Genomic DNA, 25,321 nt, shown 5'->3' on the forward strand with positions numbered 1-25,321 from the left:
CTTGTGGGGTCACGAGGGGTGCAAAAACAGATCTGAAAATAAGTAAAATGTTCTTAAAATGTGTGTTTTTTTCCTAGATTTGAGCAGGTGAATAATCTTATCTGCCAATGGAACAAGTATTTTGACCCCTAAAATAAGATAATTAGACATCCTGCACTTAAAATGAGATGATGGAGATGAGTTGTTCGGATTTTAAGCGCAAAAACCTTATTCCATTGGCAGATGATCTTATTTACCTGCTCAAATCAAGGACAAATACACTCGTTTTAAGAAAATATTACTTATTTTTAGTTCCGTTTTTGCAGTGTGCCCATCTCTAGCTGTCAATGGGCGAGAGGCGGGTTCACCCTGGACAGGTCACCAGTCCATGGCAACACAGAAACAAACAACCATTCTCGCACACACTCACACCTAAGGAGAATTTAGATAGACCAATTAACCTAACAGTCATGTTTTTGGACCCGGAGAGAACCCACGCATGCACAGGGAGAACATGCAAACTCTATGCAGAAAGACCCCGGGCAATATATTCACACGGGTGAGATGAGTAAGATACAACTGAACAGAGGGAAAGGAGGATGAGGAGCTGGCAGGAGCCCGGGGACAACTGAATCTAACAGGGAAACATGAGAACGACCAGATAGGAGGAGAGAAACCCAACTAGACAGGAGAGAACAGGCAGAAGATAACGACTGAACCGAACTGCATAAATAAAAAAGAACCAAACAGAAGCTAACTAACCGGAGCAGAATCTAACAGATAGAATACACTAAAAGTACCAATGCCGAACAGACACTAAAGAAAAACAGGCAGAGAATTAAGAGCTAACATAACAACTAAAATAATAAAAACCATAAGCTAACTATACAGGAACTGATCTAACAGATACCAGAATACACTATTATCATAAATACTAAAGAGATGATAAAAACAAGGATCTAGGGATGAACAATACAAAAGTGCAAAAACATAAACAGACTGCAGGATCCCCAGGGAGCTACAGTAAGTCAACAAACACCACGTAGGATCCTGACTAGACCGTCCCTCCCAACATCTCTGAAAATGTCCCAAACAACATCACGGAGAACGTCTTTCAGGCCGTCCCTGATAACTCCTTTAGAACACCTTAGAAAACATCTCTGGCAACATGGCCGTGTCTCCACAGCAGAGCCTGGCCACCCTGCAGAGGACGCCCCTTTTCAGCCGCTTCTGTCCAGGATCCTGTTCTGTCAATCAGGATCTGTATCTCATGGCCATAGATGGGGGGTGGAACATAGATGGAGCTATGAAACCAGAGCTTCACCTTCCAGCTTAGCTCCTTCTTCACCACCGCGGCCCGGATCATTTCCCGCCTTCGCTGCAGACGAAGTTCTGATCCACTGATCTCCAGCTGCATCCCACCATCAGAAACACCAGGACACTGAATGAAGCAAAGACTGATTGTATTTACAGATTCACATTTAGGAATTTGTGTAAAAATAATACATTTTCAGGTAAAAATACAAGATTTTCAACTAAAGAATATGTATATATATTTTTTTACATTTCAGATAAATGTGTATAGAAAGTACAGAGTCCTGTCCATTTATTCATTCATCCTTCACCTGCGTGTCCATGCAGGGTCCATGGAGGGGTTGATGGTGCTGATCTCAAGCAGTATTTGGAGACAAGGATGAACCTGGACAGATCCAGTCCAGGACAACACAGGAAAAACAACCATGCACACAGAACCTAAGGCCAATTAAGACAGACCAATTAACCTAATAGTCATGTTTATTTTAACAGACGTTCAGAGGAGAACATGTGAACTCCAGGCAGAGAGAGTCCCGGTCAGGGTCTGATCCCAGGACTTCCTCGCTGTACAGCTGACTCTGCAGTTATCAGAGCTGTTCGACCTTAATATTGTGTTGCAGCAGATCCTTACGGTCTCCAACAAGAGAGCTGGAACAGTGGAAAAGACTCTAAAACTCAGGAAAACATCCAGACAGACATAAAAGCATCGGGACAGAAAACTCAAAGCTGATAACAGAAACGAATGAAGGTCAATTGAGGAAAGGCACCTGTTTGGGAAATGCTCTTGTCATGGTATCATAAAACATTAATTAACGCACACAGATCAAACAGCAGAGTTTGTGTAAATCTGTAATGTCTCCTGGTTTCTAGTTAATCTAACCCTTAATCTAGTCTTGAATAACAGCGCGGAGGTGATTCGAGCCGGCTGGAGGTCCGAGCCGGTGACAGGCGGGACCGTCGGCCGCCGCTCACAGAGAGAGGACTGTTGGTCCAGCTGCTGCTGCTGCTGCTGCTGCCCATCACCCCCAAAATTTTCCCTTTGCTGTGAAAACTTTCCCTGCAGCTGGCAGAGCAGCATTAATCTGATAAATCCAAAACGGATTCTATTTAGGCAAGGCAAGGCAAATTTATTTATATAGCACAATTCAGTACAGAGACAATGCAAAGTGCTTTACATGATTAAAATATAGGAATAAAAGCAAGTAGGGATAGAATGTAGACACAAAAAAAGAACATTAAAAACAGTAAAACAGTTTAACTGGAACATTCAAAGGCAATTCTAAACAAATGTTTTTAATCTCGATTTAAAGGAACTCAGGCTTTCCGCACTTTTACAGTTTTCTGGAAGTTTGTTCCAGATAAGTGGAGCATAGGAACTTAATGCTGCTTCTCCGTGTTTGGTTCGTGTTCTAGGTATGCAGAGTTTAATTTAATAAAATAATTTATCCTGCCTCAGAAAGCTCATTCAAAGTTACATGAAGGCACTTACTTCCAATCATGATGTTTATTTCCGAACTTAGACAGGAGGAAACAGCATTTGTTTGTTGTTTTTTTAAATCATATTGATCATAAGAGGAATATTCTTCTTTATTATCATTACTTTGTATTTTCTGTGGAATTAAAGTGTCACAAAAAAATCTGCACTACAAAAACGCAATATTTTAAATCCAGAATATTATTTTTTTTTTTTAAGTTTTATTTCATTTTTCTTGCTGCATGTTAAACATAAAATTTTGAAACTCAGTTTAGGTCATGTGAAAGACGAAAGAGGATTGGCAAGTTTGCCAATCTGTATAATCTGATTGAGTTTTTACAGAGACTTGAGATGCCATTTGTTGAGAACTGGTGCTATAAATAAAACTGAATGGATTTGAATTTCCTTTTGGCTGTTTAATTGTAGTTAAATTAGGGTTTATGCAGGTGCAGCGATGAGAAGAGGGTAGTGCAGAAAATTACCCTCCATAGAAAACTAAGAATGTTGCTTCAGTTTTCAGTTTATAACCAGTGATGAAATATGACCATCAAACCAGTTACACATGCAAACATTTGCTGTAAATATACGGGAGAAGCTCGTCTGTGGTCCTCAGTGATGAATAAATGAGTCTGTTAGTGTTTTCAGGCTGCAGAGGCTGTTCAACAAGCCTGCGGCCTGCAGACAAAGCTCACATTCAGAGTCACGGTGCAAGTTTTTATTCTCAGACTGACCCGTCGACAGCAGCGGCTAAAAACTGCTCAAACAAAGCAGCTCTGTCATGTCTACAGCTGATGCGACCTGAACGGATGATAAACGGCTCAGTCATATTTCATTATGAAAACAACGTGCCGCAGAACTTCCTCTCCCTTGTCTCTGCTGGTTGGTCCGTTCGCCGCAGCGCTCCCGGTTCTTTTCTCTGACGCAGACTGGAGTCCAAACGGTCGGGGTAAAACTTGGCAGGAAGCTGTTTTGTGCTCTCATTGAGTCTTCTCCGCTCGCCGTCTCCTGGAGACAAACTGCTCTCTGTAATAATTTCGGTTCTGTAGCTGTGGCCTGATGCTTCGATGGATAAATTGTTTATTGAATGGCAGCTGGGTTCAGAACCTCTGACATAAATGGGCCCGTCGCCCTCCCACTGGTTTCAGCTGAAGGCTGTGAGCGCAGAGCCTTAAGAAAGGAGCTGATCCCAACCATCCTGACCTTTTTCTCTAGTCTAGAAACTTGAAACTTGAGGAACATCGAGTTTTCCAACAGGGTGAGGATCCCAGACAGACATCCAAGCTGGTTCTGGGACGGACAAAATAGGATAATGAGCCCGGTCAACCCGGTCCAAAGGTTGTGGAGGGTGGTGAACGCGAGGTTTATGCCAGGAAACCAAGAATACACTGCAAAAATAGACCTAAACATAAGAAATTATTTCTTGAAATGAAACTATTTTTCCTTGATTTGAGCAGGTAAATATGACTATTTGCCAATGGAATAAGATTTTTGCACTTAAAATAGGAACAATTCATCTCTGTCATCTTATTTCAAGTGCAGTATATCTAATTATCTTGTTTTAGGGGTAAAAATACTCATCCCATTGGCAAAAAATCTTATTGACCTGCTCAAATCAAGGGCAAATACATTCATTTCAAGAATATTTTACTTATTTTAGTTCTCTTTTTGCAGTGTACTGGTCATATGTCTGGCTAGAAGGATCCCAGAAGCTTGTTTATGGCTGTAAAAAGCATTATAATATATTATTATTAAACATTTAGGGACATAAGTACAAACATTAGTGACCTGATCCTTCTGAGGACTTTTTAACCTTGGTGTGACTTTCTAATTTATCCATATCTCACACCAACCATACTTTCTCAGTTTCCTTACAGTGAATAATATCCCCTCGGCATGATGCTGCCACCACCATGCTTTCCTACAGGGATGGCCTTCTCAGCATAATGAGGGGTACTAGGTTTGTCCATGACGACAGGAAAACTCAGACTCGTCTCATCTCCTCACAAGATTTTTACAACGACTCACATCTCGGTACATGTCGTGTCTGTAGGTCATCGATGTAGACGACAACAAGACATCGGTGGACGAACGATAGAGAATGGAACGGAGAAATTTTATAATGCAAAGTCGTAAAATTCACAAGGAGAACCCACGGGAATCGGAGAGACGGCAACGGTCGGATCCAGCCGTGGGAGAACGAAACCAGGGCGCTTCAGTACTGTGGGGACGTGATCGGGTCGTGGAAATCAGGTGAGAACAATCCACAGAATGAGTGGCAGCCGAGCGGAGAGCAAGACGAAGGAGGGAGAGTGATGACGTCAGAGAAACATGCAACAACGAGAAGAACACTGTGTAAGCAGCTAAATGTAGAAAATACAGAAATAACTCAAAGACCAGAAATACTCAGAAAAGCCCATTAGATCATGGCCCATCATGAGTTAACTGTTATGACAACGCCATGGCATCGTTAGGGATGCATCGTTAGGGATGCCATGGCAACAGTGAGAATAGGATATGTCTCAATTAGTGACATAAATGGCCTCTGTGTATTAAATTATTTTTTGTGTTCATCAAAGAAAGTTCAGGAGCAGCTCAACAAAAAACATTTTACTGCTAATACTAAATGCAATAAAGCTCATTACAATTAAATTCTGATTTTAATACACCTCTAAATCATTGCTGTGAAGTTTATGATCTCCTGAAAAGTGAATGCCTATTGATCTAAAAAAACATCAGAATATACTAAGTTTTCTCATCACAATCTGTGACGATGGTGAAAAATAATAATGGCAAAAAAAACATGTTTTTTTTCTGTTAAAATATGTTTTATGTCTTTCTTAATTGCTTTTCAAAACAAAAACAGAAAGCAAAGAAGCTAGACGAACATGAGTCAGCAAAATAACCCATTATTGACAAAAAGCCATCAGAGTACAATCATGTCAAGATAAAAAATAAAAATCCCAAATAAAGTAAAAGAGAACAACAAACTTTTCTCAGCTGATGGGTTTTTGAGCAAACAGCAGCAACAAATGGTAAAAAAAAAACTTTACACTATTTAAGTCACTCATTATTGTAACATTACATCCTGAAAAGCAAATAAATGCATGCAAGCAACTCACAGGCTCCGATCTGCAGTCAAAACATTCAACATTATTAGAAGTAATGGGATATTTTGAGAATACAGACTCCGCACATTAGATACCCTGACCTCTAGTGGTGAAGCTGTAGATTACAGTTAGATTAAAACTCAATAAAGTCAGATTATGATCACACCAAAAAAAGGTTAAAAAATAAAACAACTGGACTTCTGCTCTGAAGCTGAAGACATTTTGCTTCCCATCCAGGAAGCTTTCCCAATTCAAAATGTCTGGAGTAGCGTGGATTTCCCAGCTTTATAGACCTGCAGGCGAGGCCTCGTTAGAGCTTAGATTCACCTGGAACTGATAGCTACAACAATGGAGAGTCGTTTATTTTGAATTGAGAAAATTTTGTGGATGGGGAGCGAAACGTCTTCAGCTTCCGAATAGAAGTTGTTTTGTTTTTTAACCTTTCTTGGATTGATCATGACCTGGATGACTGAGAATCTCCACCACGTCATTTCTAACATCTCTGTGGGAATTGAAAATGATCGTATTAATTGAACATCCACCCAAGATGAAAAAGGCGTCTGTGCACTGATGACAGCTTGGTGTTTTCTCATTTTTGGGGAGCGTTTGAAGGCTTTGACTGAGTGTCGTCCTCGTAATTAAACGCTATTCAGAACATTAAATCATTACCAAGTACCCAGGTGGAACAGAAGTCTCCGCATGTTTAAATAAATAGCAACAAAGAGATGTTAAGGTACAAAGTGTCGGATGATCCGATATATTTATGAAAGCGCTCAAGTTATTCTCTAACCCAGGGGTGTCAAACTCATTTTGGTTTAGGGGCCGCATTCAGCTTAATCTGATCTCCAGAGGGCCACACGAGTTAACTCATTGCAAGATTAAATAGAACTAATAAATGTGGACTTGTTGATTTTCATATTAAGTTAATTTCACTTTTACACAATATATTATGAATAACCTCAGCGTTTTTAAGAAAAGTATGTGCAATTTCAACAATACTTAAACATTTACTTGTGCATTATGCATAAGAACTGATCACAGTGATTATACAATGTTGAAAAACATTTATTCACATTTTTTGGAACTTAAAAACACTGTCCTGCATGACAAAATACATCAAACAGATAAAAATTAAGAAATGATTTGAATTTTTCCACACCTGAAGCTTAATCTGCTAATTAAAACACAGCGCCCCTCGTGGACAATATAGGAACTGCATATTTTCAATTAAACGAAGTACATGTTTTTTTCAATAATCAATAGAATAATCAATCATTCTCTTCCTTTTATCTTGTCCACTTGTGAAAGTCAAATCTGATGAGCTCTTTGTGGCATCTTATTGCCACATTGCCAGACAGGACACTGGGGGAAAAAAAAAATATATATATATTTTTTTTTATAATGATAATGCATTTAACCACTGGGCCGGACTAAATTGTTCGGTGGGCCGGATCCGGCCCGCGGGCCGTATGTTTGACACCCCTGGTCTAACCTAAGTTAACGTAGATGATCATGCAGGTGGAGCTCATTCATGGCTGCTCCTGCTCTCTGATCCTGTTTGTGGTGTTCGTGGAGAAGATCTCAAGGTTTCCAGATCACGACCTTCACCTTCAGGTGTGTAAGGGCCAAGTTCAACTAAAATGTCACATTATTATTTTAAATGACCAGAATGTTGGTGACATTCGGGGGAGAAAATGAGGCCTGTATTCCAACATTGGTCAATGCATTAAAACGGCAGGCAGCTGAGAATGTGCTGAACTCTGCAGTTGGTCGAGCAGCTGAAAGGGAAAGCTCTCATTCGCTGCTGTAAAAAGCTTCAAGACAAACATGGAGAGAAGAAGAAAAGAGCCTCAGAGCAGCTTCAGCATTCACTCAGCTGGACAATCATTAAACAGCAGAGAAAAATAGTCTCGTTAAAAAGAGGCTCAGCGACATTTGTTCTGTTTTTATAGAGAATACTGCAGAATCATAAAGCCTTTACACATCCAAACACTGCGTTACTGTCAGGCGCCGAGACTGAGCGCGCTGCTGTTGACGGCGCCGATACAGAGGCTGTCTTTCAGCCGGACACCGACTCATTGTTCCTCATGAGCGACATTCTGTTATCCTGCCTACACGTGCAGCTCGGAGTGACTCATCGGGCGTCGGACCCAGCACCGGCGCCACAGCCGGATTCAAAAGGGAAGGTCTAGAAAACGATATAGAAGAGAATCTAGGGTGCAAGATCCAGGAGAGGAACCGTAGCAACGTCACCATCAGTCTGCACTGCAAAAACGGATCTAAACATGAGTAAAATGTTCTCAAAAATAGTGTGTTTGTCATAGATTTGAGCAGATAAATAAGATTATCTGCCAATGGAATGAGTATTTTGATCCCTAAAATAAGATAATTAGATATACTGCACTTGAAATAAGATGATGGAGATGAATTGTCCCTATTTTAAGTGCAAAAATCTTTTTCTATTGGCAGATCATCTTGTTTACCTGCTCAAATCAAGGAAAAATGCACTAATTTTAAGAACACTTTACTTATTTTTAGCTCGGTTTTTGCAGTGTGGAAAGGAACTACAAAGCTTTTTCTTGGGGTTCTCTTCTTCTTTGGGACTCTAGAGAACCACAGCGGGAGCCACTATCAACATATGACCAAAAATGAATCAAGAACACCTCAACTACTCATCTAAGAGGCCATCTATAGCTTTGCAGGCCTCATGTGCCTCAGTAAAAAATAAAAAAAAACAGGGACTGACTGGGCATCAACAGGAGACCTTCAAGGCCAGAACCGCTGCGGACCACGAAGAACCCAAACGCTCAAATCAAATGAGCGAAGTGTTTTAAGATCGTCCCAAAGACTTTAGGGGAAACATTCTGAGGACTGACGAGTCTAAAGTGCAGCTGCTTGGAAGGATTTCACCCTGTTACATTTAAAATGAAAAACGGGCTTTCATGAAACAGAACATCGTACCTACAGTCCTGCACGGTGGTGGTAGGGTCATGGTCTGCGGCTGCTTTGCAGTTTTTATCATTTAGCTTAGACCAACTGCAGGACAATGATCCCAAGCACACGTCTGAACGTCAGGAAAACAAAAATAAAGGTTTTGGAGTGTCCCAGTCAAACTTAGGACTTGAATCCAACTGCGGTTCTGTGGAGTGACCTTGAAAAGACAATTCGGGCGTAAATAAAAAACTCCCGTGTGACTCAAATATAACAATTCTGCAAAGAAGAGAAGGCCAAAGTTTTCCACGGTGGAAAACAGCCAATGCTTCATGATTCGGCCACATGTGGCACAACTAATTGTTCGGGTTTGGTTTGATTTTTGTCATTTGAAATCTGCATTTTTTTATTTACACAGGGTTATCTTTAACAGGTATTGAAATATTTTTGATGGTCTGAAGCGACAAAATACAAAAAAATAGAAGAAATTAAAATCAGTCAATACTTGTATTTCCCGATACAGACCACTAGGGGGCAGATGTAAGATTTAAGGCCAAACAGGAATGCGGTACCGCGCGCGAGCTATTTTTAGAAACACAACGTCACAATGACGTCACATCACGTGGTACGCAGTGGGGCAAACTTTTGAAACCCGCCGCTGCTTTGCTTTAAAAGAGACGTGCGTTAGCCTAGGTTTTACTCGGTAAACGACTGCTTTTTCCAAATCTAAGACCATGGTTTTTAAACATTGTTGCTATGGAACGTGCAACAGCGACTCGAGGTACGCTGATCGGCCGCATATGAAGGATGTTTTCTTCAAGACTGCCAAGGAGAAATGTGTGCGCTGGGACCAGGGCGGTTGGCCTACACAACAGTTCAACCCGGAAAAAGTTACCAAATTCAAGTACATATGTAGCAAGCATTTTGTCGGAGGAAAGGGCCCAACCGAAGAACATCCTGACCCAATTCCAGGGACATCAAGTCAAGGTAAGAGTATTTTGGTGGCCGACATGTTAATAAAGTAGCGCCTGCTACCATGATAGCATATAGGCTATCATGGTAGCAGGCGCTAACATGATAGCCTGCTACCAGGATAGCTTACTCAAAAACATTTCAAATGAGACAAAGATTAAACATATACCCATTCCTGGACGGTGATTGCAAACAACAACAAAAAAAAAAAAAAACGGCCGACACTGCCATGATCGCCGCGCAGGAAAAAAAAACAAAGCTTACCGTTCATCAACTCGGCCAGTTTTCCAGTTTTTTTAAGCCCTCGAACCTCAAGCCATCGTTTGAGCTGAAGGTTGGTGTGTTCTTCGACAGTTCGGCCAGTAAACCGTGCGCCTGGGACACCGTCTTGGGAAAGTTTAACGGCTGTAAAGTCGGTCATATCGCTAGTTCTGTTGCGCTTGTAATAGCTGGGTTATCCGTGCTTTCTCTCCTGTATGCCCTACCTAAGCGGCAAAAGGGGCGTTGCTCTTGAGACGGTGACGTCACGTGCGCGGTACCGCATTCTGGGCACGATCCACAGGATCAGATGAAGAATATTACAACTAATAGTAACAAACTAAGAAAATTATATCTAAACTTGATTTTATAAAGGACTTGAAATAATGTAAAGCCTCCGTCTTTGCTTTAGGAAATCCTGTTGGGAATGAGGCATTAATTGGTCATGGTCAGGTCGGCCATTAGTGGCAGCGCGCTCAGGATAACCCTCCATCTGATCTTAATTAGCACATTAAAAGCTTTTACAGCTGATTTTAGATGTTTGAACACAGCTGAATCTTCTGGCCTGATCTTTCTGTCTGTAATAAATTCTTTGTCCTCTCTTTCCAGTGTCTGAACGTCTTACTGAACTTTATCTTCTGCTTTTTGCAGACGCAGCAGCCTGGCAGTCAGACTGCACTGGTTGCTAAGCTGTTAACTGCAGATCTTCTGCTTCAGACGTCAGGGAGGAATTTTGCGCTGGCGTCAGCGCTGTGCAGCACCGACTTCGGATCAGCCGCCGACGTCCGGTTCAGTGCCTCAGCCGAGTAGCCGCTCCCGGACTTCTCCTCGAACCAGCTGTCCAACGCTCGCTTCGCGTCGAAGTTTGCGACGGGCGGCCCGTTGACGGCCACGGTGAGCAGGTCGTTCATCTGCTCCAGGGTCAGCCTGGAGCGGCTGTTCTTGCAGATCCTCTGCAGAGCGCCTCGGCCTTTATCGCAGCAGGCCGTGGAGCTGGGCAGGAGCCTGACCACCTGCGCGATCTGGTGGAGCAGCGGGAAACGCTGCTTGTGCTTGCAGATGTGAAGGAGAACGTCTTTCAAGCCGCTCATGCTGAAGTAGTCCGCCTTCAGGTCCTTCCATTCCCCCAGCAGGCTGCTCCTGGCCTCCGTCCTGTCCTCCGGACCTGCAGAAGGAAGGCGGTCCAGGTGGTCGAACATGACCTGGATTTCCTCCTCCCCGAAGGTCTGCAGGTCTTCGTGGTCGCCGGGCCAGCTGCCCAGGTCCAGCACCTTGCAGGCTCTGGTGAAGGAGCGGCTCTGCAGGTCCAGCCTCTGGGACAGGATCCCCTGACTCCTGCTGCAGATCTTTTTCCTGATGGACTGAAACTTGGACTCTGCAACACGGAGGTTCTTTAAAGCGACGCCGTTGAAGCTTTCCTTGAAGGTTTCCTCAAACTCCTGCAGATATTCCCCGGGACAGTCCACCAGCTGGCCCATCTCCTGAATAGCCTCCTCTATCTTGGCTTCCACCTGGGACACCAGCAGCTGCTCCCCCTGGAAGGTGAGGGCCAGCCGCGAGAGGACAGCTATGACGTCCAGCAGGAAATAGATGAGCTTCACAGACTGATAGTCCATGAGGAACTGGAGGAGCGTGAGGGCGATGGCTGCGGCGTCGGCCCTCTGTGTTTGGCCGCTGATCTCCTTCAAGTGGGACAGAACCTCCAGGTAATCCTTGATGAGAGCGTTCAAGACGCCGGGCTCTCCGATGAGCCACCGCACGGCCCTGATGTCGCCCAGGAACTCGGTTTCCTCGGAGAGAGTCGGCGCGGTGGATCGCAGCTCGGCCATCATGCGTGGAGAGTAGCGGTAGAAGCTGAGGAGCTGCTTCAGGTTGTTCTCCAGGTCCTCCAGACAGGAGAGCTCCTTCCCGCTGATGTTGTCCAGAACCTCCAGGTGAGGTCGCTGGATCATGATGGGGAGACAGAGGATCCAGGGAAAAGTCTTTTGGACGGCTACGTACAGGTTCGCTCTAATCCCCGACGAGATGTTGGTGCCGTCCACTCCGAGACCCACGACCAGCAAGTCCCGCAGCCGAGCCCCCAGGCCGCCGAAGGCCCGGTCCAGAACCTGGAGGTATCCGTCCACGCTAGGCGCGCTCAGTCTCTGCAAGGACAGGAACTCCATTTGTTGGGAACTGTCGCTGGTCGCGATCTGGATGTAAACTGCCACCAGGTCTGAGAAGAGGTCGTCGCTTTGAGTGTCCATGACGACGCTCAGGAAGGGAGACAGGCGCATCTTCTCAGCCAGCTCCTCCCGCAGAGCTCGAGCGATGTGGTGGACCAGAATCTGACAGTCGCCCTCACTCATGTACTGATCCACCACTTTGAGCTCGCACTTCCTCAGCAGCTCAGCCAGAGGACGGAGGTCTGAGAAGGCCCGCCCCTCCAGGGCCAGGTGGTACGCCGCGTTGAACAGCAGCGTCATGTTCCGGCACATCTCCTCCGTCTTCTCGGGATGCATGCGCAGCTTGTAGAGCTGCAGACACTTCTTGTGCAGGTTGCTCTGGCTGTGCAGCTTGATCGTGTGGATCTTGAACTGCTTGGAGCCGACGATGAAGGCGGAGGTCCGGGACGACTGGACGGTGTACTGGCGGCAGACGTGGCACCACATCTCGTTCAGGGTGGGCGAGTAACGAAGAAACCAGAACTTCTTCAGCCACTCCTGCTTGAAGCGGCGTATTCGTCGGCCTGCGCCGGCGTAGGGCTTGGACGAGTCCTCGGGTGAAATCAGGAGGTCCGCTGAGACCGACTCGTCAGCCGAGTCCACTTCCTGGTCGTCTTCATCAAGGATCATCTGGGTGGGCGTCAAGGGCTCCATCCCTGTAAACACAAACCCGTTCAACCTTTGCTGGAGGAAAAGTGTCATTCAGAGCCTGCATGTTCCTCATAAAACGGACCTTTCTGAATGGTTGCAACTGGAGGAGCAGCTTGCAAACATCTTTCAGCGCTTACTCTTATGTTTGAAATCATTTCCAAATCTTCCCTTTCACTTTCAGTACTTTTACAAACAATGCAGAGTGTCTCGGCTTCTACCTTTGTAGAGTTTTGACCTTTCCCGATGAAAACCTGAACATGAGCTCAGCTTTCTGTCTTTGTGTTGGTGCCACCACTCCTGCAGCTGTCCTTAGGTCAAATGTCCCCTCTGACACTCGTCTCTAACCATTACTCTCTCCTCTACTTTCTCCTACTACTCTCCATTAATGCAATTGTTGTTTTTACAGACCTTATGACAGAATTATTTTACTATTTACTATTTTTACTATTTTCTATCTTACTATTTTACTATTATCTACTAAGTTCATTGCATTTATTACGTATATACTCTTTACTACTAAGAAGTTTTAAGGTTTTATTACAGTGTATTTTATATGCCCGATCTCTCTTTACTTTAGTTTATTGTTCATTAGGTTTATTGTGTTAATCATATATTTGCTGGAATATATAGACCAGTGGTTACTATTTCATTTTACTATGTATGTGTATTGATTTACTCTCTCTCTCTTATTGTTGCAGAAAGCCTGCAGAAAGCAGAGAAATGTGTTGTGACGATAATAAGTGTTTTTCTAAATATGTCTGAAACTGTGATAAACTGTATTCTGGCATCTGGAGTGCTTATGTATAAATGTACTGTGTGGACTGCTTAGTATTATCTCTGTGTTCCTAAGGTCACAGAGTGTTTAGCTTATCCCTACCCCTTAGCTTGACAAATGTAACCAGGGTTTCCCTAATAAAAGCAAGGAGGGGACAGAGTGTCTTCAGAGCGAGTTTGGAGATCTGTATTAAGCATCTCAGCTCCTCTCCTTGCAAGATTTATGAAAACTAACCTCATTGTTGTCTCTCCTTCTTGTGTTGTTAATGAATGTTTTAGGTGTTTGAACCTGACACCTTATTTTAACTTTCTAGGGTTTTTTCTGCCCTTTTAAGCCATACCTGGGCCCGATTGGCTGTCTCACCTTCCTGAAGGGACATACTGGCCAAGCTATTCCCTTTTTTGTAGCACTAGTGGCCTTTAATGAAAGCAGGCATACAGGAAGGGGGGCTGAGGGAGAGGGGAGGAAGAAATGCGGCAAAGGTCCATGGGCGAGAGTCGAACCCGGACTAAGGGTCCGTATATAAACTGCACTGCAAAAAGGGAACTAAAAATAAGTAAAAATTTTCTTGAAATTAGTGTATTTTTCCTTGATTTGAGCAGGTAGATAAGACTATTTGCCAATACAATGAGATATTTGCACTTAAAACAGGAACAATTCATCTCTAAAATAAGATAATTAGATATAATGCACTTGAAATAAGATGATGGAGATACATTTTTCCTATTTTAAGTGCAAAAATCTTATTCCTTTGGCAAATAGTCTTATTTACCTGCTCAAATCAAGGCAATTTACAATGATTTCAAGAAAATTTCACTTACTTTTAGTTCTGTTTTTGCAGTGTGCACGCGCTGTCCCTGCGCCCCGGCAGCCATTCCTGCCCACAGCTTAATATCCCCTCTGTCTCTATTGACGATACATGTTTGAGTTCAGAGCTTATCTGTTTAAATTTGATTTAGTTCTGAATGTGACTGTGTACACAGTTTTCTGTTTGTCTTTGTCAGGTTGGGGGTTGGACTGCCCCCTCTCCACTAAGTGTGGAGCCCAGACCTTAGAGGATGTTATATTGCTCTCTCCTTTTCCTCTCCTCTTTTTCTTACACCTTTTCTCCCTTTTAGCATTTTGTCTCATCTGTTTCTCTCCCCTTTTCCCTCTTCTATCTGTTTGCATGTCTATTGAACATGAAATAGTCACAGAATAAAATCTAATAAAGCTTCTTGCATATATAAATCAAGCGGAGCACTATGGTGAAAGCAGTAAGGCTCCACTTGTGAAAGCAAAATCTGTTGGGCTCTTTTTCCCATTAAGACAACAATTGTTGTCTTAATGATTGCTACACTGTTAGAGAGGACACAAAAAACAACAGACGACAAAATATAGTTGCGATTCTCCCTTAGATGAAGCTGCTAAAAGTCCTATCGCAGGGCTGGACGATAATTCAATAATAATATATATCGATCGATAGACGTGTGGTGCGATAGGAAAAAACAGGGTCGATAAAAGTTTGATAGACAGTTTTCCTTCCTTCCTTTCAGCCTATCATATTAGTTGATGCTACAGTCACTACTTCCTCTCGACCAATCGTAATCGCGGACCCAGGCACGCCGTCACAAAGCGCCGCCCTCTCAAACCACAACACAGAGCATGTGAATATGTCACAGCAAGGAGCAGCGGAGGAAACGGTCCCAAAACGGGGTTTTACTAGATCGCCAGTCTGACAGAAATAAACCAGTGATTTGTAAAACTTGCAAGGAACCGGTAAAAACAAAGTCTGGTAACACAACCAACTTGTTTCATCACATAAGCCGCTCACTCCTGCAGCAGCGCGAGCCATTCTGGGCTCCCTTCTTTGTGATAAAATGGTATTTATTTTGGTCATTTTACTGGTGACTTTAGTGTATTCTTTGTCAGTATTTAATAACATAACTCAGATCTCTTAAGTAATTTTTCTTTAAAAAAAAAATTCTGTTATGGTTAAAAAAGTTGGTTAAATAAAGATTTAATTGGAATTCTGTGTTTGTGTTCTTTATCAAAATTAAATCATTTAGCAATATCATAAAATGTCCAGGCAGAGCTGCACATAAAATATGGGTTTAAATATTTTCAATAATTATCGATATCGATCAATATGCATTTTTTTTAATCGATAAGCTTTTTTTCTATATCGTCCAGCCCTAACCTATCGTTCCCGCTGTTTACTTCTTCTGTATCACTGAAAGTATAAAGAAGAAGTAACAGACCATAAACATCTCCTTCCCATATCTTACAGTGTGGCTCATCAACATCATGCCACTGTACTGAACCTGCACCGTCAGAGTCAGATGAAACTGTTCAGAATCACTGAGCTATATAATACACTGGAGTGCTAATCGCCGTCTGTTTGAACGAGTCGCTGTGAAGCCACCAGCCGCCATATTGGTACTCCCTATTTTCCCCCAGTAACCAGGGAATATGTGCGCTACAGCATCGAATGACGAGGATTTTCTCATGTTCAGGCGGGGCTAAAGACTTTTAAAATGTCAAATGCCATATACTTTTTTGTTATGTTCTAAAAATATCAAGTACTGAGAAAGTCATGTGCTGAAATATTTTGCATTTTATTCATTTAAATATATATGTTTAAGATTTATGAATATATAAATAACAATATACAAAAACATATATTTACATATGTGTATACATATATATACATATATACATATACACATACTTATATATACACATATGTATATTTTATATGAATAACGTAAAATATTGCAGCACCTAATTTCCTAGTAGTTGATAGTGTTAGTACATCCACTGACTGTAGAATTACCTGTGAAACGTTTTCACACAGCCAGAAAACTGCTTGTTGTTGCAACCAAATCCTGTGGGATTCTGTGAGAGTAGGGAGTAGCAAGATGGCGGCCAGTGACTTCAGTTTTTCGGCAAAATCAGCACTTCAGTGTTTTATATAGCTCAGTGGTTCAGACTGATAAAGGGTCTCTGCAGGTTAAGAACCCACTACAACCAGTCTGGAGCTGCAGGATGATTAAACCTTTAAACCGCCTGCCTGCACTCTTTCGACCCACCTTGACAATCCTCAATGGGCGCCTGTTCAGGATGTGGCGGATCCAGTTCTGAACTTGACGGACCGGGCGAGTTCCCCTGCTGTCTCCTGAGACAGGCCAGCTCCTCCTCCAGCTCGACGATCCTCTTCTTCAGTTTGACACAGTTGGGGCAGGAGGAGGCGGAGAGCTTTCTGCTGCTCACGCTCTCCTCAGTCTCCTCCGCCTTAAGGTTGGGAACGCTGCGGCGGCTCTCCGACACGTCTGCACCTGGCTGGAGGTCTGGTTTATCTCCCTCGCCAAGAAGGCAGGAGCCAGACCCGGACTTTCTGGAGTCCTCCAGAGAAGCTTCTAGAACGTCTTTGAAGATGAGGTCGATCTTCTTCTTCTTAGCAGGAGGCTGGCCGTCTAACTCTTCACAGGACTGTCTGCTGGTGCACAGTTTACCCTGCAGGGCTGAGGGCAGGCCAGGAGGTTTGAAATCCTTCTGGAGTTTTTGAAAGACCGCTGGATCTGAAACAAAACCAGTTATCCTTTACAGATAAAAGCCACTGGATAAAAAGATTCTGAGTCAGTAAAACAGGTGAGCAGACTGCTGAACATACAGCAGGAAACTGTAGCTGAACATTCTTCTGTATACTGTTCTTGCACCCTGTTTTTTTCTCCTGTAGTGTTACATTCTGATCACTGCTGCACTTTATATTGTAACGCTGCCTTATTCCACCTGCAATCCCTTACACCGTCGTATGCTGTATGCAAGAAAATGTCGTTCTGTATGCACTCTGTACATAAAAAATGACAATAAAGTTGTCTAAGTCTAAACAGTTTGACTCAAAAAGATAAAACGGCACCACCTGGTGGACAAAGTAGTTAACGGGTGAGAGTACATTTCATTTTTCCAGCGAGGCTCCCCCCAGAGGGCGAAAGTAAAAGTGCACTGTCGTAAATATGCTCAGCTGTTCTGGTTTCTCCGTCAAGCCAGGCGCGGTTGTTTTGAGCTTAGCAGACAGGCGAACGCAATGAAAAGTCGAAAAAACGGCAGTACAAACAATGACTAACACAGTGAAAGTATGAACATTGGCCTCGCCAACAAAAACAAAACAATAATAATAATAATAATAAAAAAAACTCGATATGCTTGCATGTTAATTTGACGTTAACACGCGGTTCTTTGTTGTTGCTTTCGCGCGTGCATATAGTGAATGGCAGGGCAAAAACACATGGAGTTCTCGCCGTAAAGCAAGACCGACTCTCGCGATGCACGAGACTTCTGAGCCTGTGTGTGCGGGCCGAGAGCTCCTGCAATTGTAAGTGCGGTATTTCCCCCACAGACCACCAGGGCGGCCGAGAAAACCTTTGTTCGACTTGAAATGACTCATTTAATCATCCAAAACGGTATGGAACACATTAATTAACTGAAAAATGTTGCATAGTATGCCTTTAAAGTGTAGTCTTTGTTTACGGCGCTTTAGATTATAATCTATACAACTGTAGCCTTGATCAAATGTGTTGTAGTTAATCCGGATTGTTAGCTTTGATAAAGTGTCTGATCTCCTGCGTGTGTCACCTGGGTCCAGGTTGCGATCGATGCTGTCTTGGGACACACGCTGAAGTTTTTGGATGTAGTCGTCGCTGTACCAAACCCTCAGCTTCTCTCCGGCCTCTAGCCTCCGACACACTCTGAAGTAGATGTTTCTGCTGTGCTGGAAAGCTGTCAGGTTCCTCTCGCTGTCCTCTGATGAGGTATGAACAAACCTGCAGATCAGCCCAAATAACAAATAAAAATGATTCTTCTAATATATATTGCCCTGAAGAAGAAACTGCTATTATGTATGACAGATTGCTCCATATGTTCCTAACAGAGCACTTCGCTCTCAGACTGCAGGTCTGCTGGTGGTTCCTAGAGTCTCTAAAAGTAGAATGGGAGGCAGATCCTTTAGCTATCAGGCTCCTCTCCTGTGGAACCAACTCCCAGTTTTGGTCCGTGAGGCAGACACCCCGTCTACTTTTAAGACTAATCTTAAAACTTTCCTTTTTGACAAAGCTTGGCTCATGTTACCCTGATCTATCTCTGGAGTAATGCTGCTATAGGCTTAGGCTGCTGGAGGACATAATGACCACTGTTCCTCATTCTGCTACTTTCTCCTACTACTCTCCATTTTTGCATTATCTTAAGCTTTACTGCTATTACTTTTAGGTTCATTCTGCGTTTTCCCCCCTCTTGATAGAAGTTACATATTTCCTGGTGTTTTTTGTGTTTTTATTAATATCCTGAATCCTTGGACAGGCGGACAGACATAACCTTCCCTGAAAGCTGAACTCTTGCGATGTTTGTGCGTTCACAAACACACATTTAATTTGATACCATGATTGGCTGAAGCCAACATTCAGGAGGCGGGCACTAGGTGTCGCTTCGCCCAATCAGCTCGGAGAGTTCTGTTGAACGTCCCTACGGATTCAAATGGAGCCGTCCCAGATTGATAATGTGCAGAACGGAGAGTGCTACACATTATCAATCTGGCTGGCCAGGTTGGGACAGACAGCCACTTAGGCTGATTCTGGTTATTCCTCTCCACTTTCCTCAAATGCTTGCTCAGGAGGAGCAAATGCAGTCGCTGTGGTTTCCACAGATGTATTTATTTTATTTAATTAACAGTGTTTGTTTATGTTTTCTGTGCAGCAGCCTGAGGGAGCATTAGATTAAAAAAAATAATCCAATATAACATTGCAGGGGCCACTAACAGTGCGGGGTAGTTATAGAGTCCTTCCTGATTGTTATGACACTGACCACACCCTGAGGATTTCGTTTTAAAACTCTGTTATGTTCAGTTAAACTCAAATTGGTTTCTGTATACAGCCAGTATATATGTGGAGTAGTTTCATACATTCAGAGGAATCTTTACCTCATCCAGTTGGCTTTGGTCTCATCACTGCCATCAACTGACTGAGACGAATTGTTCAAATAAACAATCTGAAACACCAAGCAGGAAACAAACGGTTGTTTTCAACTTAATTTGGTCCACAAGTGGTAAAAAAACTGGAGTTTGACTGATTTAACTTACAATCCAAGAGAAGGAGCTGTCTGATTCTTCCTTGGACACCAGCTCACCCTGATAGGGACCGAACACTGCCCCCTTTGGGAAGATTGCCTCCACGCAGCGAACATCTACCTCCCCTCCCTCAGTGAAGACCTCCAGGCCTGATGGGACCGTGAGAGCCGCCCTGTTGGCTGATCCAGGGGCCACTGGCGTATCAGGGATGAACAGCGGTGGCCCGTGGGACGGACACGCCTCCTGGAAATATTTCTGACAGTCCTCACAGACTGAAGGACAAAAAAAACGTCATCGGACAGACCGTCGAGCGAGCTGTTTGTGGGTTAAAATCTGAACACCGTGGAAGAGATGACGGAGAAACTCACACCAGAGGTCCGAAGGGTGCTCGCTCATTTTGGAACCATGTTGTTAACAATCCAGCTCGTCGTCCAGGTCCCAAAACCTCTGTGGAAAAAAACAAAGCAAACATAAATTGTCCGTCTCCGGGTCCTGGACGTTGATTGTTCGTCTTCACCGCAGGAAAACCCAAATCTGCATGTATGCATGGTCTGAATTTGGTATAGGTGGACTTCTTCGCTCATAGCTCAGGCTCAGAAAGGTAATATGACAAAGTTTGACACGTTATTTATTCATATATATATATATATATATATATATAGATATATATATATATAGATATAGATATAGATAATTATAGATATATATATAGATCTAGATATTCATATATATATATATGATAGATCACGCTATATAGTAACATCTAATATATAGATATCATTATATATATATATCTATAACGATATATATCTATATATAGATATTATATCTATCTATATATATATATATATATATATAACTATATATCTATCTATATATATATCTATCTATATCTCGATATCTATATATCTATCTATAATATCTATCTCTAGTCTCTATCATCTCATATCTCTATCTATCCTATATATCATATCTATATCTATATATATATCTATATCTATATATATTATATATATATACCATTATATATATATATATAACTATATTGAATCAATCTGACCAATAGAAGTCACTGTTTGTCATTTTCTCCTATAGCCTCATTTTAATAGAACTTCTTAATCTTTCAAGCTTTATCATATTACCTCTCTGGGGCCAGTGTATTCGTGAGCTATCAGCAAATACCACCTATAATAAATTCAGACCATGCACACATGCACATATGTTTTCTTTTTTTTTCTGTAAGGAGTGACTTTATTCTAAGCAGAACACTTTTACTTTTACATGGCTGCCTTTCTCCCAGTAATGTCCGTGCACAGGCTCTGTCTGCCTTTCGCCTACTCCACAGCGCTCAAACAGCTCTTTTTAAAATCACTAGCGTCCTCCTCATGGCAGCCAACGCTGGACTCCAGACAAAACATACAGTCCTCGACTCAAATACAGCCTCCCACACCTTCCTCAATGACAGACTTGTCCCTATCGGACTGTTACAACCCCTGCACTGCTTTGCATTATAGCGTTGTGTGGAAACATTACGTCACCGGTATGTTTTTCTGACATATGTGGACATTTATTATTAACAAAACTAAAAAAAAAGGAACAATAAACACTGAAGAAAAGAGAATTATATTTTTCTGCAAAATGCAATAAGAATTTGCATTCAGGAATAAATTAGGACACCCGCAAAATTAATCAACGTCAGGAGCACATGATTAAAAACATTGTTACTCAGGCTTTTTAAAGAGCTTAGCTCTGTTCAAACCTCAGACATTTCATTTTGTGTGCTCCTTGTCATTGAAGTGAGAGTGAACACCAGGAGAGAGCTGTCTGACGCCTACCTGCTTTTATTCTGTTTTTATTTTCCAATGTTTTAATCATGTAAAGCATTTTGCATTGTCCTTGTACTGAAATGTGCTATACAAATAAACGTACCTTACACTGCCTAGATGGTCGCACACTATCCGGCAGAACATAACATGTGCAATTCCAGTGTTTTGATTGGACGATCCGAGCTTGTGGCCAGAGGATTTGTGCCGCACAGCTATCTACTGAGAGCATGTTGCACTGCAATTTTACATGTTTATTATTTAAACAGACTTAGATATATAGACAAATGTTAATAATATAATTTTACTGGAAAAGGAATGTGTCTTTTTTTTTTTTACAATATTGCTCTATAAAGAACAATCAAGTCCCATTGATTATTACGAACATGGAGCTCCACAGCAACCTTTCGTGGGGCCAGGCCCCACTGGCCTGAAATTCAGAGACGCCACAGGTAACACCTTAAAAAAAAAAAAAACATAACAAAAAAAAATTTCTGCTTAAATAAACGAACGAGGAGCTTTAACTTGGTGCGAGTGGACAGAAAAGTTCAGAACTTGAGGGAATTTTTTGCTTCGCTCTATTTGCCCAATTTGTGTTCTTTGCAAAGCGCGTACCTTTACTCTGCTCATGAAATCGCCTTTACATAAAGATAATATGTAAATCACTGGCTCCAAACGTCTCGTTGGCATTCAGCGAAAGTCGGTCTTGCTTTACTGCGAGAACTCCATGTGTTTTTGCCCTGCCATTCACTATATGCACGCGCGAAAGCAACAACAAAGAACCGCGTGTTAACGTCAAATGAGGTTTTTTTTTTATTATTATTATTATTATTATTATTACTTTTTTTTGTATTTATTTATTTATTTTTTTTTTTTTTAAATGTTGCCGAGGCGGTACCGTGAGTTTGGCAGCCGCCTCGCCAAGGTAGCACTGCGGGAAACCCTGATGTTCATACTTTCACTGTGTTAGTCATTGTTTGTACTGCCATTTTTTCCACTTTTCGTTGCGTTCGCCTGTCTGCTAAGCTCAAAACAACCGCGCCTGGCTTGATGGAGAAACCAGAACAGCTGAGCATCTTTACGACAGTGCACTTTTACTTTCGCCCTCTGGGGGGAGCCTCGCTGGAAAATCAACCCCGGTTGCATAGTATACCTTTAATGCACAATTTGTATTTGTATTTGTATATAAGCCACCCCGAATGTACATAGTCATATCAAATCTCTGCTTTATTTCCTTTGTATTTTTATTTTTTATTTGATATACTGTATATACATGTGGACCCACTGTCTACTCTATACCTTATACACCTTTTCCGCCTTTTGGCAGCTTCTTTTGATCACTAAGCCGGTGTGTGACAAGTGAATTTCTCCAATGTGAGATCAATAAAGCTTATCTTATCTTATCTTATCTTGGCACTGCCTTATGTGGGCTGCGGGCCCCCGATGCTCAAGGATCCTATCAGCGCCCCTGCAGTGAAACATGAGAACCCTCAGGCTGCTTAACTTTCCAACTGCAGCTTATTATAAGAGCTGAATTTGAGTATTTTTAGGTGAACCTGCAGATTATTTTCTTTAGATCAAACATTTCTGGTAGTGGCTATTAAAAAGGCTTTTCTGACTCAAGCTGACAGATTTACAGCATAGCTCAGATGATCTCTGCAGCAGATCAGCAGGACCATAAAAGATTTGCAACACTCTAAAACTAAAACTTCTCTTTAACTTTGTGCGTCACCTCCGGTCAGATCAGCGGGTAACTGCGCGCTTCAGAACTGCGCCACTCTTTTCTCCCTGCAGCAGAGGACCTGCAGGCTGCTGCTGGCGATCACCCTGCTGTTTTCGGAAGCCATTTTCAGTGGCCACGGTGGCCACAGACCCTAACCCACCTGGAGCAGACGCGCCGCGGGGACACCGAGCCTCTCTCCGGGCTGGAGCTCCTCTCTCCTCCTCTTTCTGTCCCGGCCGCTGGCTCTGTGGCTGCAAAGTTTTGCGTTATTTTTTTTCCAATATTTTTTTTCCTTTTTTGCACCGACTCAGTCGCCTGCCTTTGCGGTGGCCACCATTTTTATTACAGGAAATGACATGGAGAGAGGCGGGGGAAAGCAGCTGCGCGAATATTAAACTTAACCGAGAGAATTGGACCCCCAGTCCGCTCAGAGAGCACCAGAAGGCGGCAGGGCGGGGGCTCTCACTCCCGCTGTGCATGCACGTTAAAAGGATTTATAGCCTACTAGTTTAAATACCGACTTAGGGTTCAAATACTGCAAATTCAATTCAATTTATTTCAATTCAATTTTATTTATATAGCACCAATTCCTGAAACATGTCATCTCATGGCACTTTACAAAGTCAAAATCAATCATATTATACAGACTGGTCAAAGATTTCCTATATAAGGAAACCCAGCAGGTTGCATCAAGTCTCTCCAAGCAGCATTCACTCCTCCTGAAAGAGCGTAGAGCCACAGTGGACAGTCGTCTGCATTGTTGATGGCTTTGCAGCAATCCCTCATACTGAGCATGCATGAAGCGACAGTGGAGAGGAAAACTCCCCTTTAACAGGGAGGAGAACCTCCAGCAGAACCAGAACCAGGCTCAGTGTGAACGCTCATCTGCCTCCACCCACTGGGGCTTAGAGAAGACAGAGCAGAGACACAGAAAGCACAGAAGCTCACATTGATCCAGGAGTACTTTCTATGTTATATGGTAATAGTGGATGATCTGCCTCCCCTGGATGATGTCACAGCTAACAGAACGTCAGACCAGGTGAACCTACTATGAATAAAAAAGAGAGAGAGCGAAAAGTTGAAAGTCTTGAAAAGTCATTTCAATGCAATACAATGCAAAAGTGGAGAACAGTAGAAATCAGTAGAGAGAGAGAAATAGACCCTGATGTCCTCCAGCAGTCTAAGCCTATAGCAGTAAAACTATAGAGATAGCTCAGGGTAACATGAGCCACTCTAACTATAAGCTTTGTCAAAAAGGAAAGTTTTAAGATTAGTCTTAAAAGTAGACGGGGTGTCTGCCTCACGGACCAAAACTGGGACTTGGTTCCACAGGAGAGGAGCCTGATAGCTAAAGGATCTGCCTCCCATTCTACTTTTAGAGACTCTAGGAACCACCAGCAGACCTGCAGTCTGAGAGCGAAGTGCTCTGTTAGGAACATACGGGGTAATCAGAGCTCTGATATATGATGGAGCTTGATTATTAAGGGCTTTATACGATAGAAGGAGAATCTTAAATTCTATTCTTGATTTAACAGGAAGCCAATGAAGGGAAGCTAAAATTGGAGAAATATGATCCCTCTTGTTGATTTTCATCAGAACTCTTGCCGCAGCATTTTGGATCAGCTGAAGGCTTTGAACTGCATTTTGTGGACTTCCTGATAGTAAAGAATTACAATAGTCCAGCCTTGAAGTAACAAATGCATGGACTAGTTTTTCAGCATCACCCCAGGACAGAATATTTCTAATTTTGACGATATTCCTGAGGTGACAAAAGGAAACTCTGGAAACCTGTTTAATATGGGATTTAAATGACATATTTTGGTTGAAAATAACCCCAAGATTTTTAACTTTATTACCAGAGGCCAAGTTAATGGTCATAATCTGACTGATTCTGACTTTGTAAAGTGCCTCGAGATGACATGTTTCATGAATTGGCGCTATATAAATAAAATTGTATTGTATTGAAATTGTATTAATGCCATCCAGATTAAGTGATTAATTAAGAAGTTTATT

General features: G+C 42.6%; 1 protein-coding gene across 1 annotated transcript; it reads right to left on the reverse strand.

Annotated features, from left to right (window-relative positions):
* Positions 1 to 10,504: 10,504 nt before the first annotated feature.
* prdm11 (PR domain containing 11) lies at positions 10,505 to 23,668 on the reverse strand. The gene is made up of 7 exons (XM_036125490.1): positions 23,469 to 23,668; positions 20,131 to 20,209; positions 19,775 to 20,034; positions 19,616 to 19,683; positions 18,271 to 18,467; positions 16,737 to 17,225; positions 10,505 to 12,895 (listed from the first exon to the last, which is right to left on the reverse strand). Exons 2-7 carry the CDS (start codon positions 20,156 to 20,158, stop codon positions 10,749 to 10,751), a joined length of 3,189 nt encoding a protein of 1,062 aa, XP_035981383.1. The 5' UTR covers positions 20,159 to 20,209; positions 23,469 to 23,668; the 3' UTR covers positions 10,505 to 10,748.
* Positions 23,669 to 25,321: the final 1,653 nt, after the last annotated feature.

This window comes from Fundulus heteroclitus, chromosome 2, assembly GCF_011125445.2.
Source record: "Fundulus heteroclitus isolate FHET01 chromosome 2, MU-UCD_Fhet_4.1, whole genome shotgun sequence".
Taxonomy (NCBI): domain Eukaryota; kingdom Metazoa; phylum Chordata; class Actinopteri; order Cyprinodontiformes; family Fundulidae; genus Fundulus; species Fundulus heteroclitus.

Excerpts from the sequence above, each read along its gene's own strand:
- prdm11 (XM_036125490.1), bottom strand. The coding sequence starts at position 20,158 with ATGAGCGAGCACCCTTCGGACCTCTGGT. Across the intron at positions 17,226-18,270 it reads CCTGGACCCAGGTGACACAC|ATCCAGCGGTCTTTCAAAAA; the intron begins GCAGGAGATCAG and ends GTTTTGTTTCAG. Across the intron at positions 12,896-16,736 it reads GCCCATTGAGGATTGTCAAG|GGATGGAGCCCTTGACGCCC; the intron begins GTGGGTCGAAAG and ends TTGTGTTTACAG.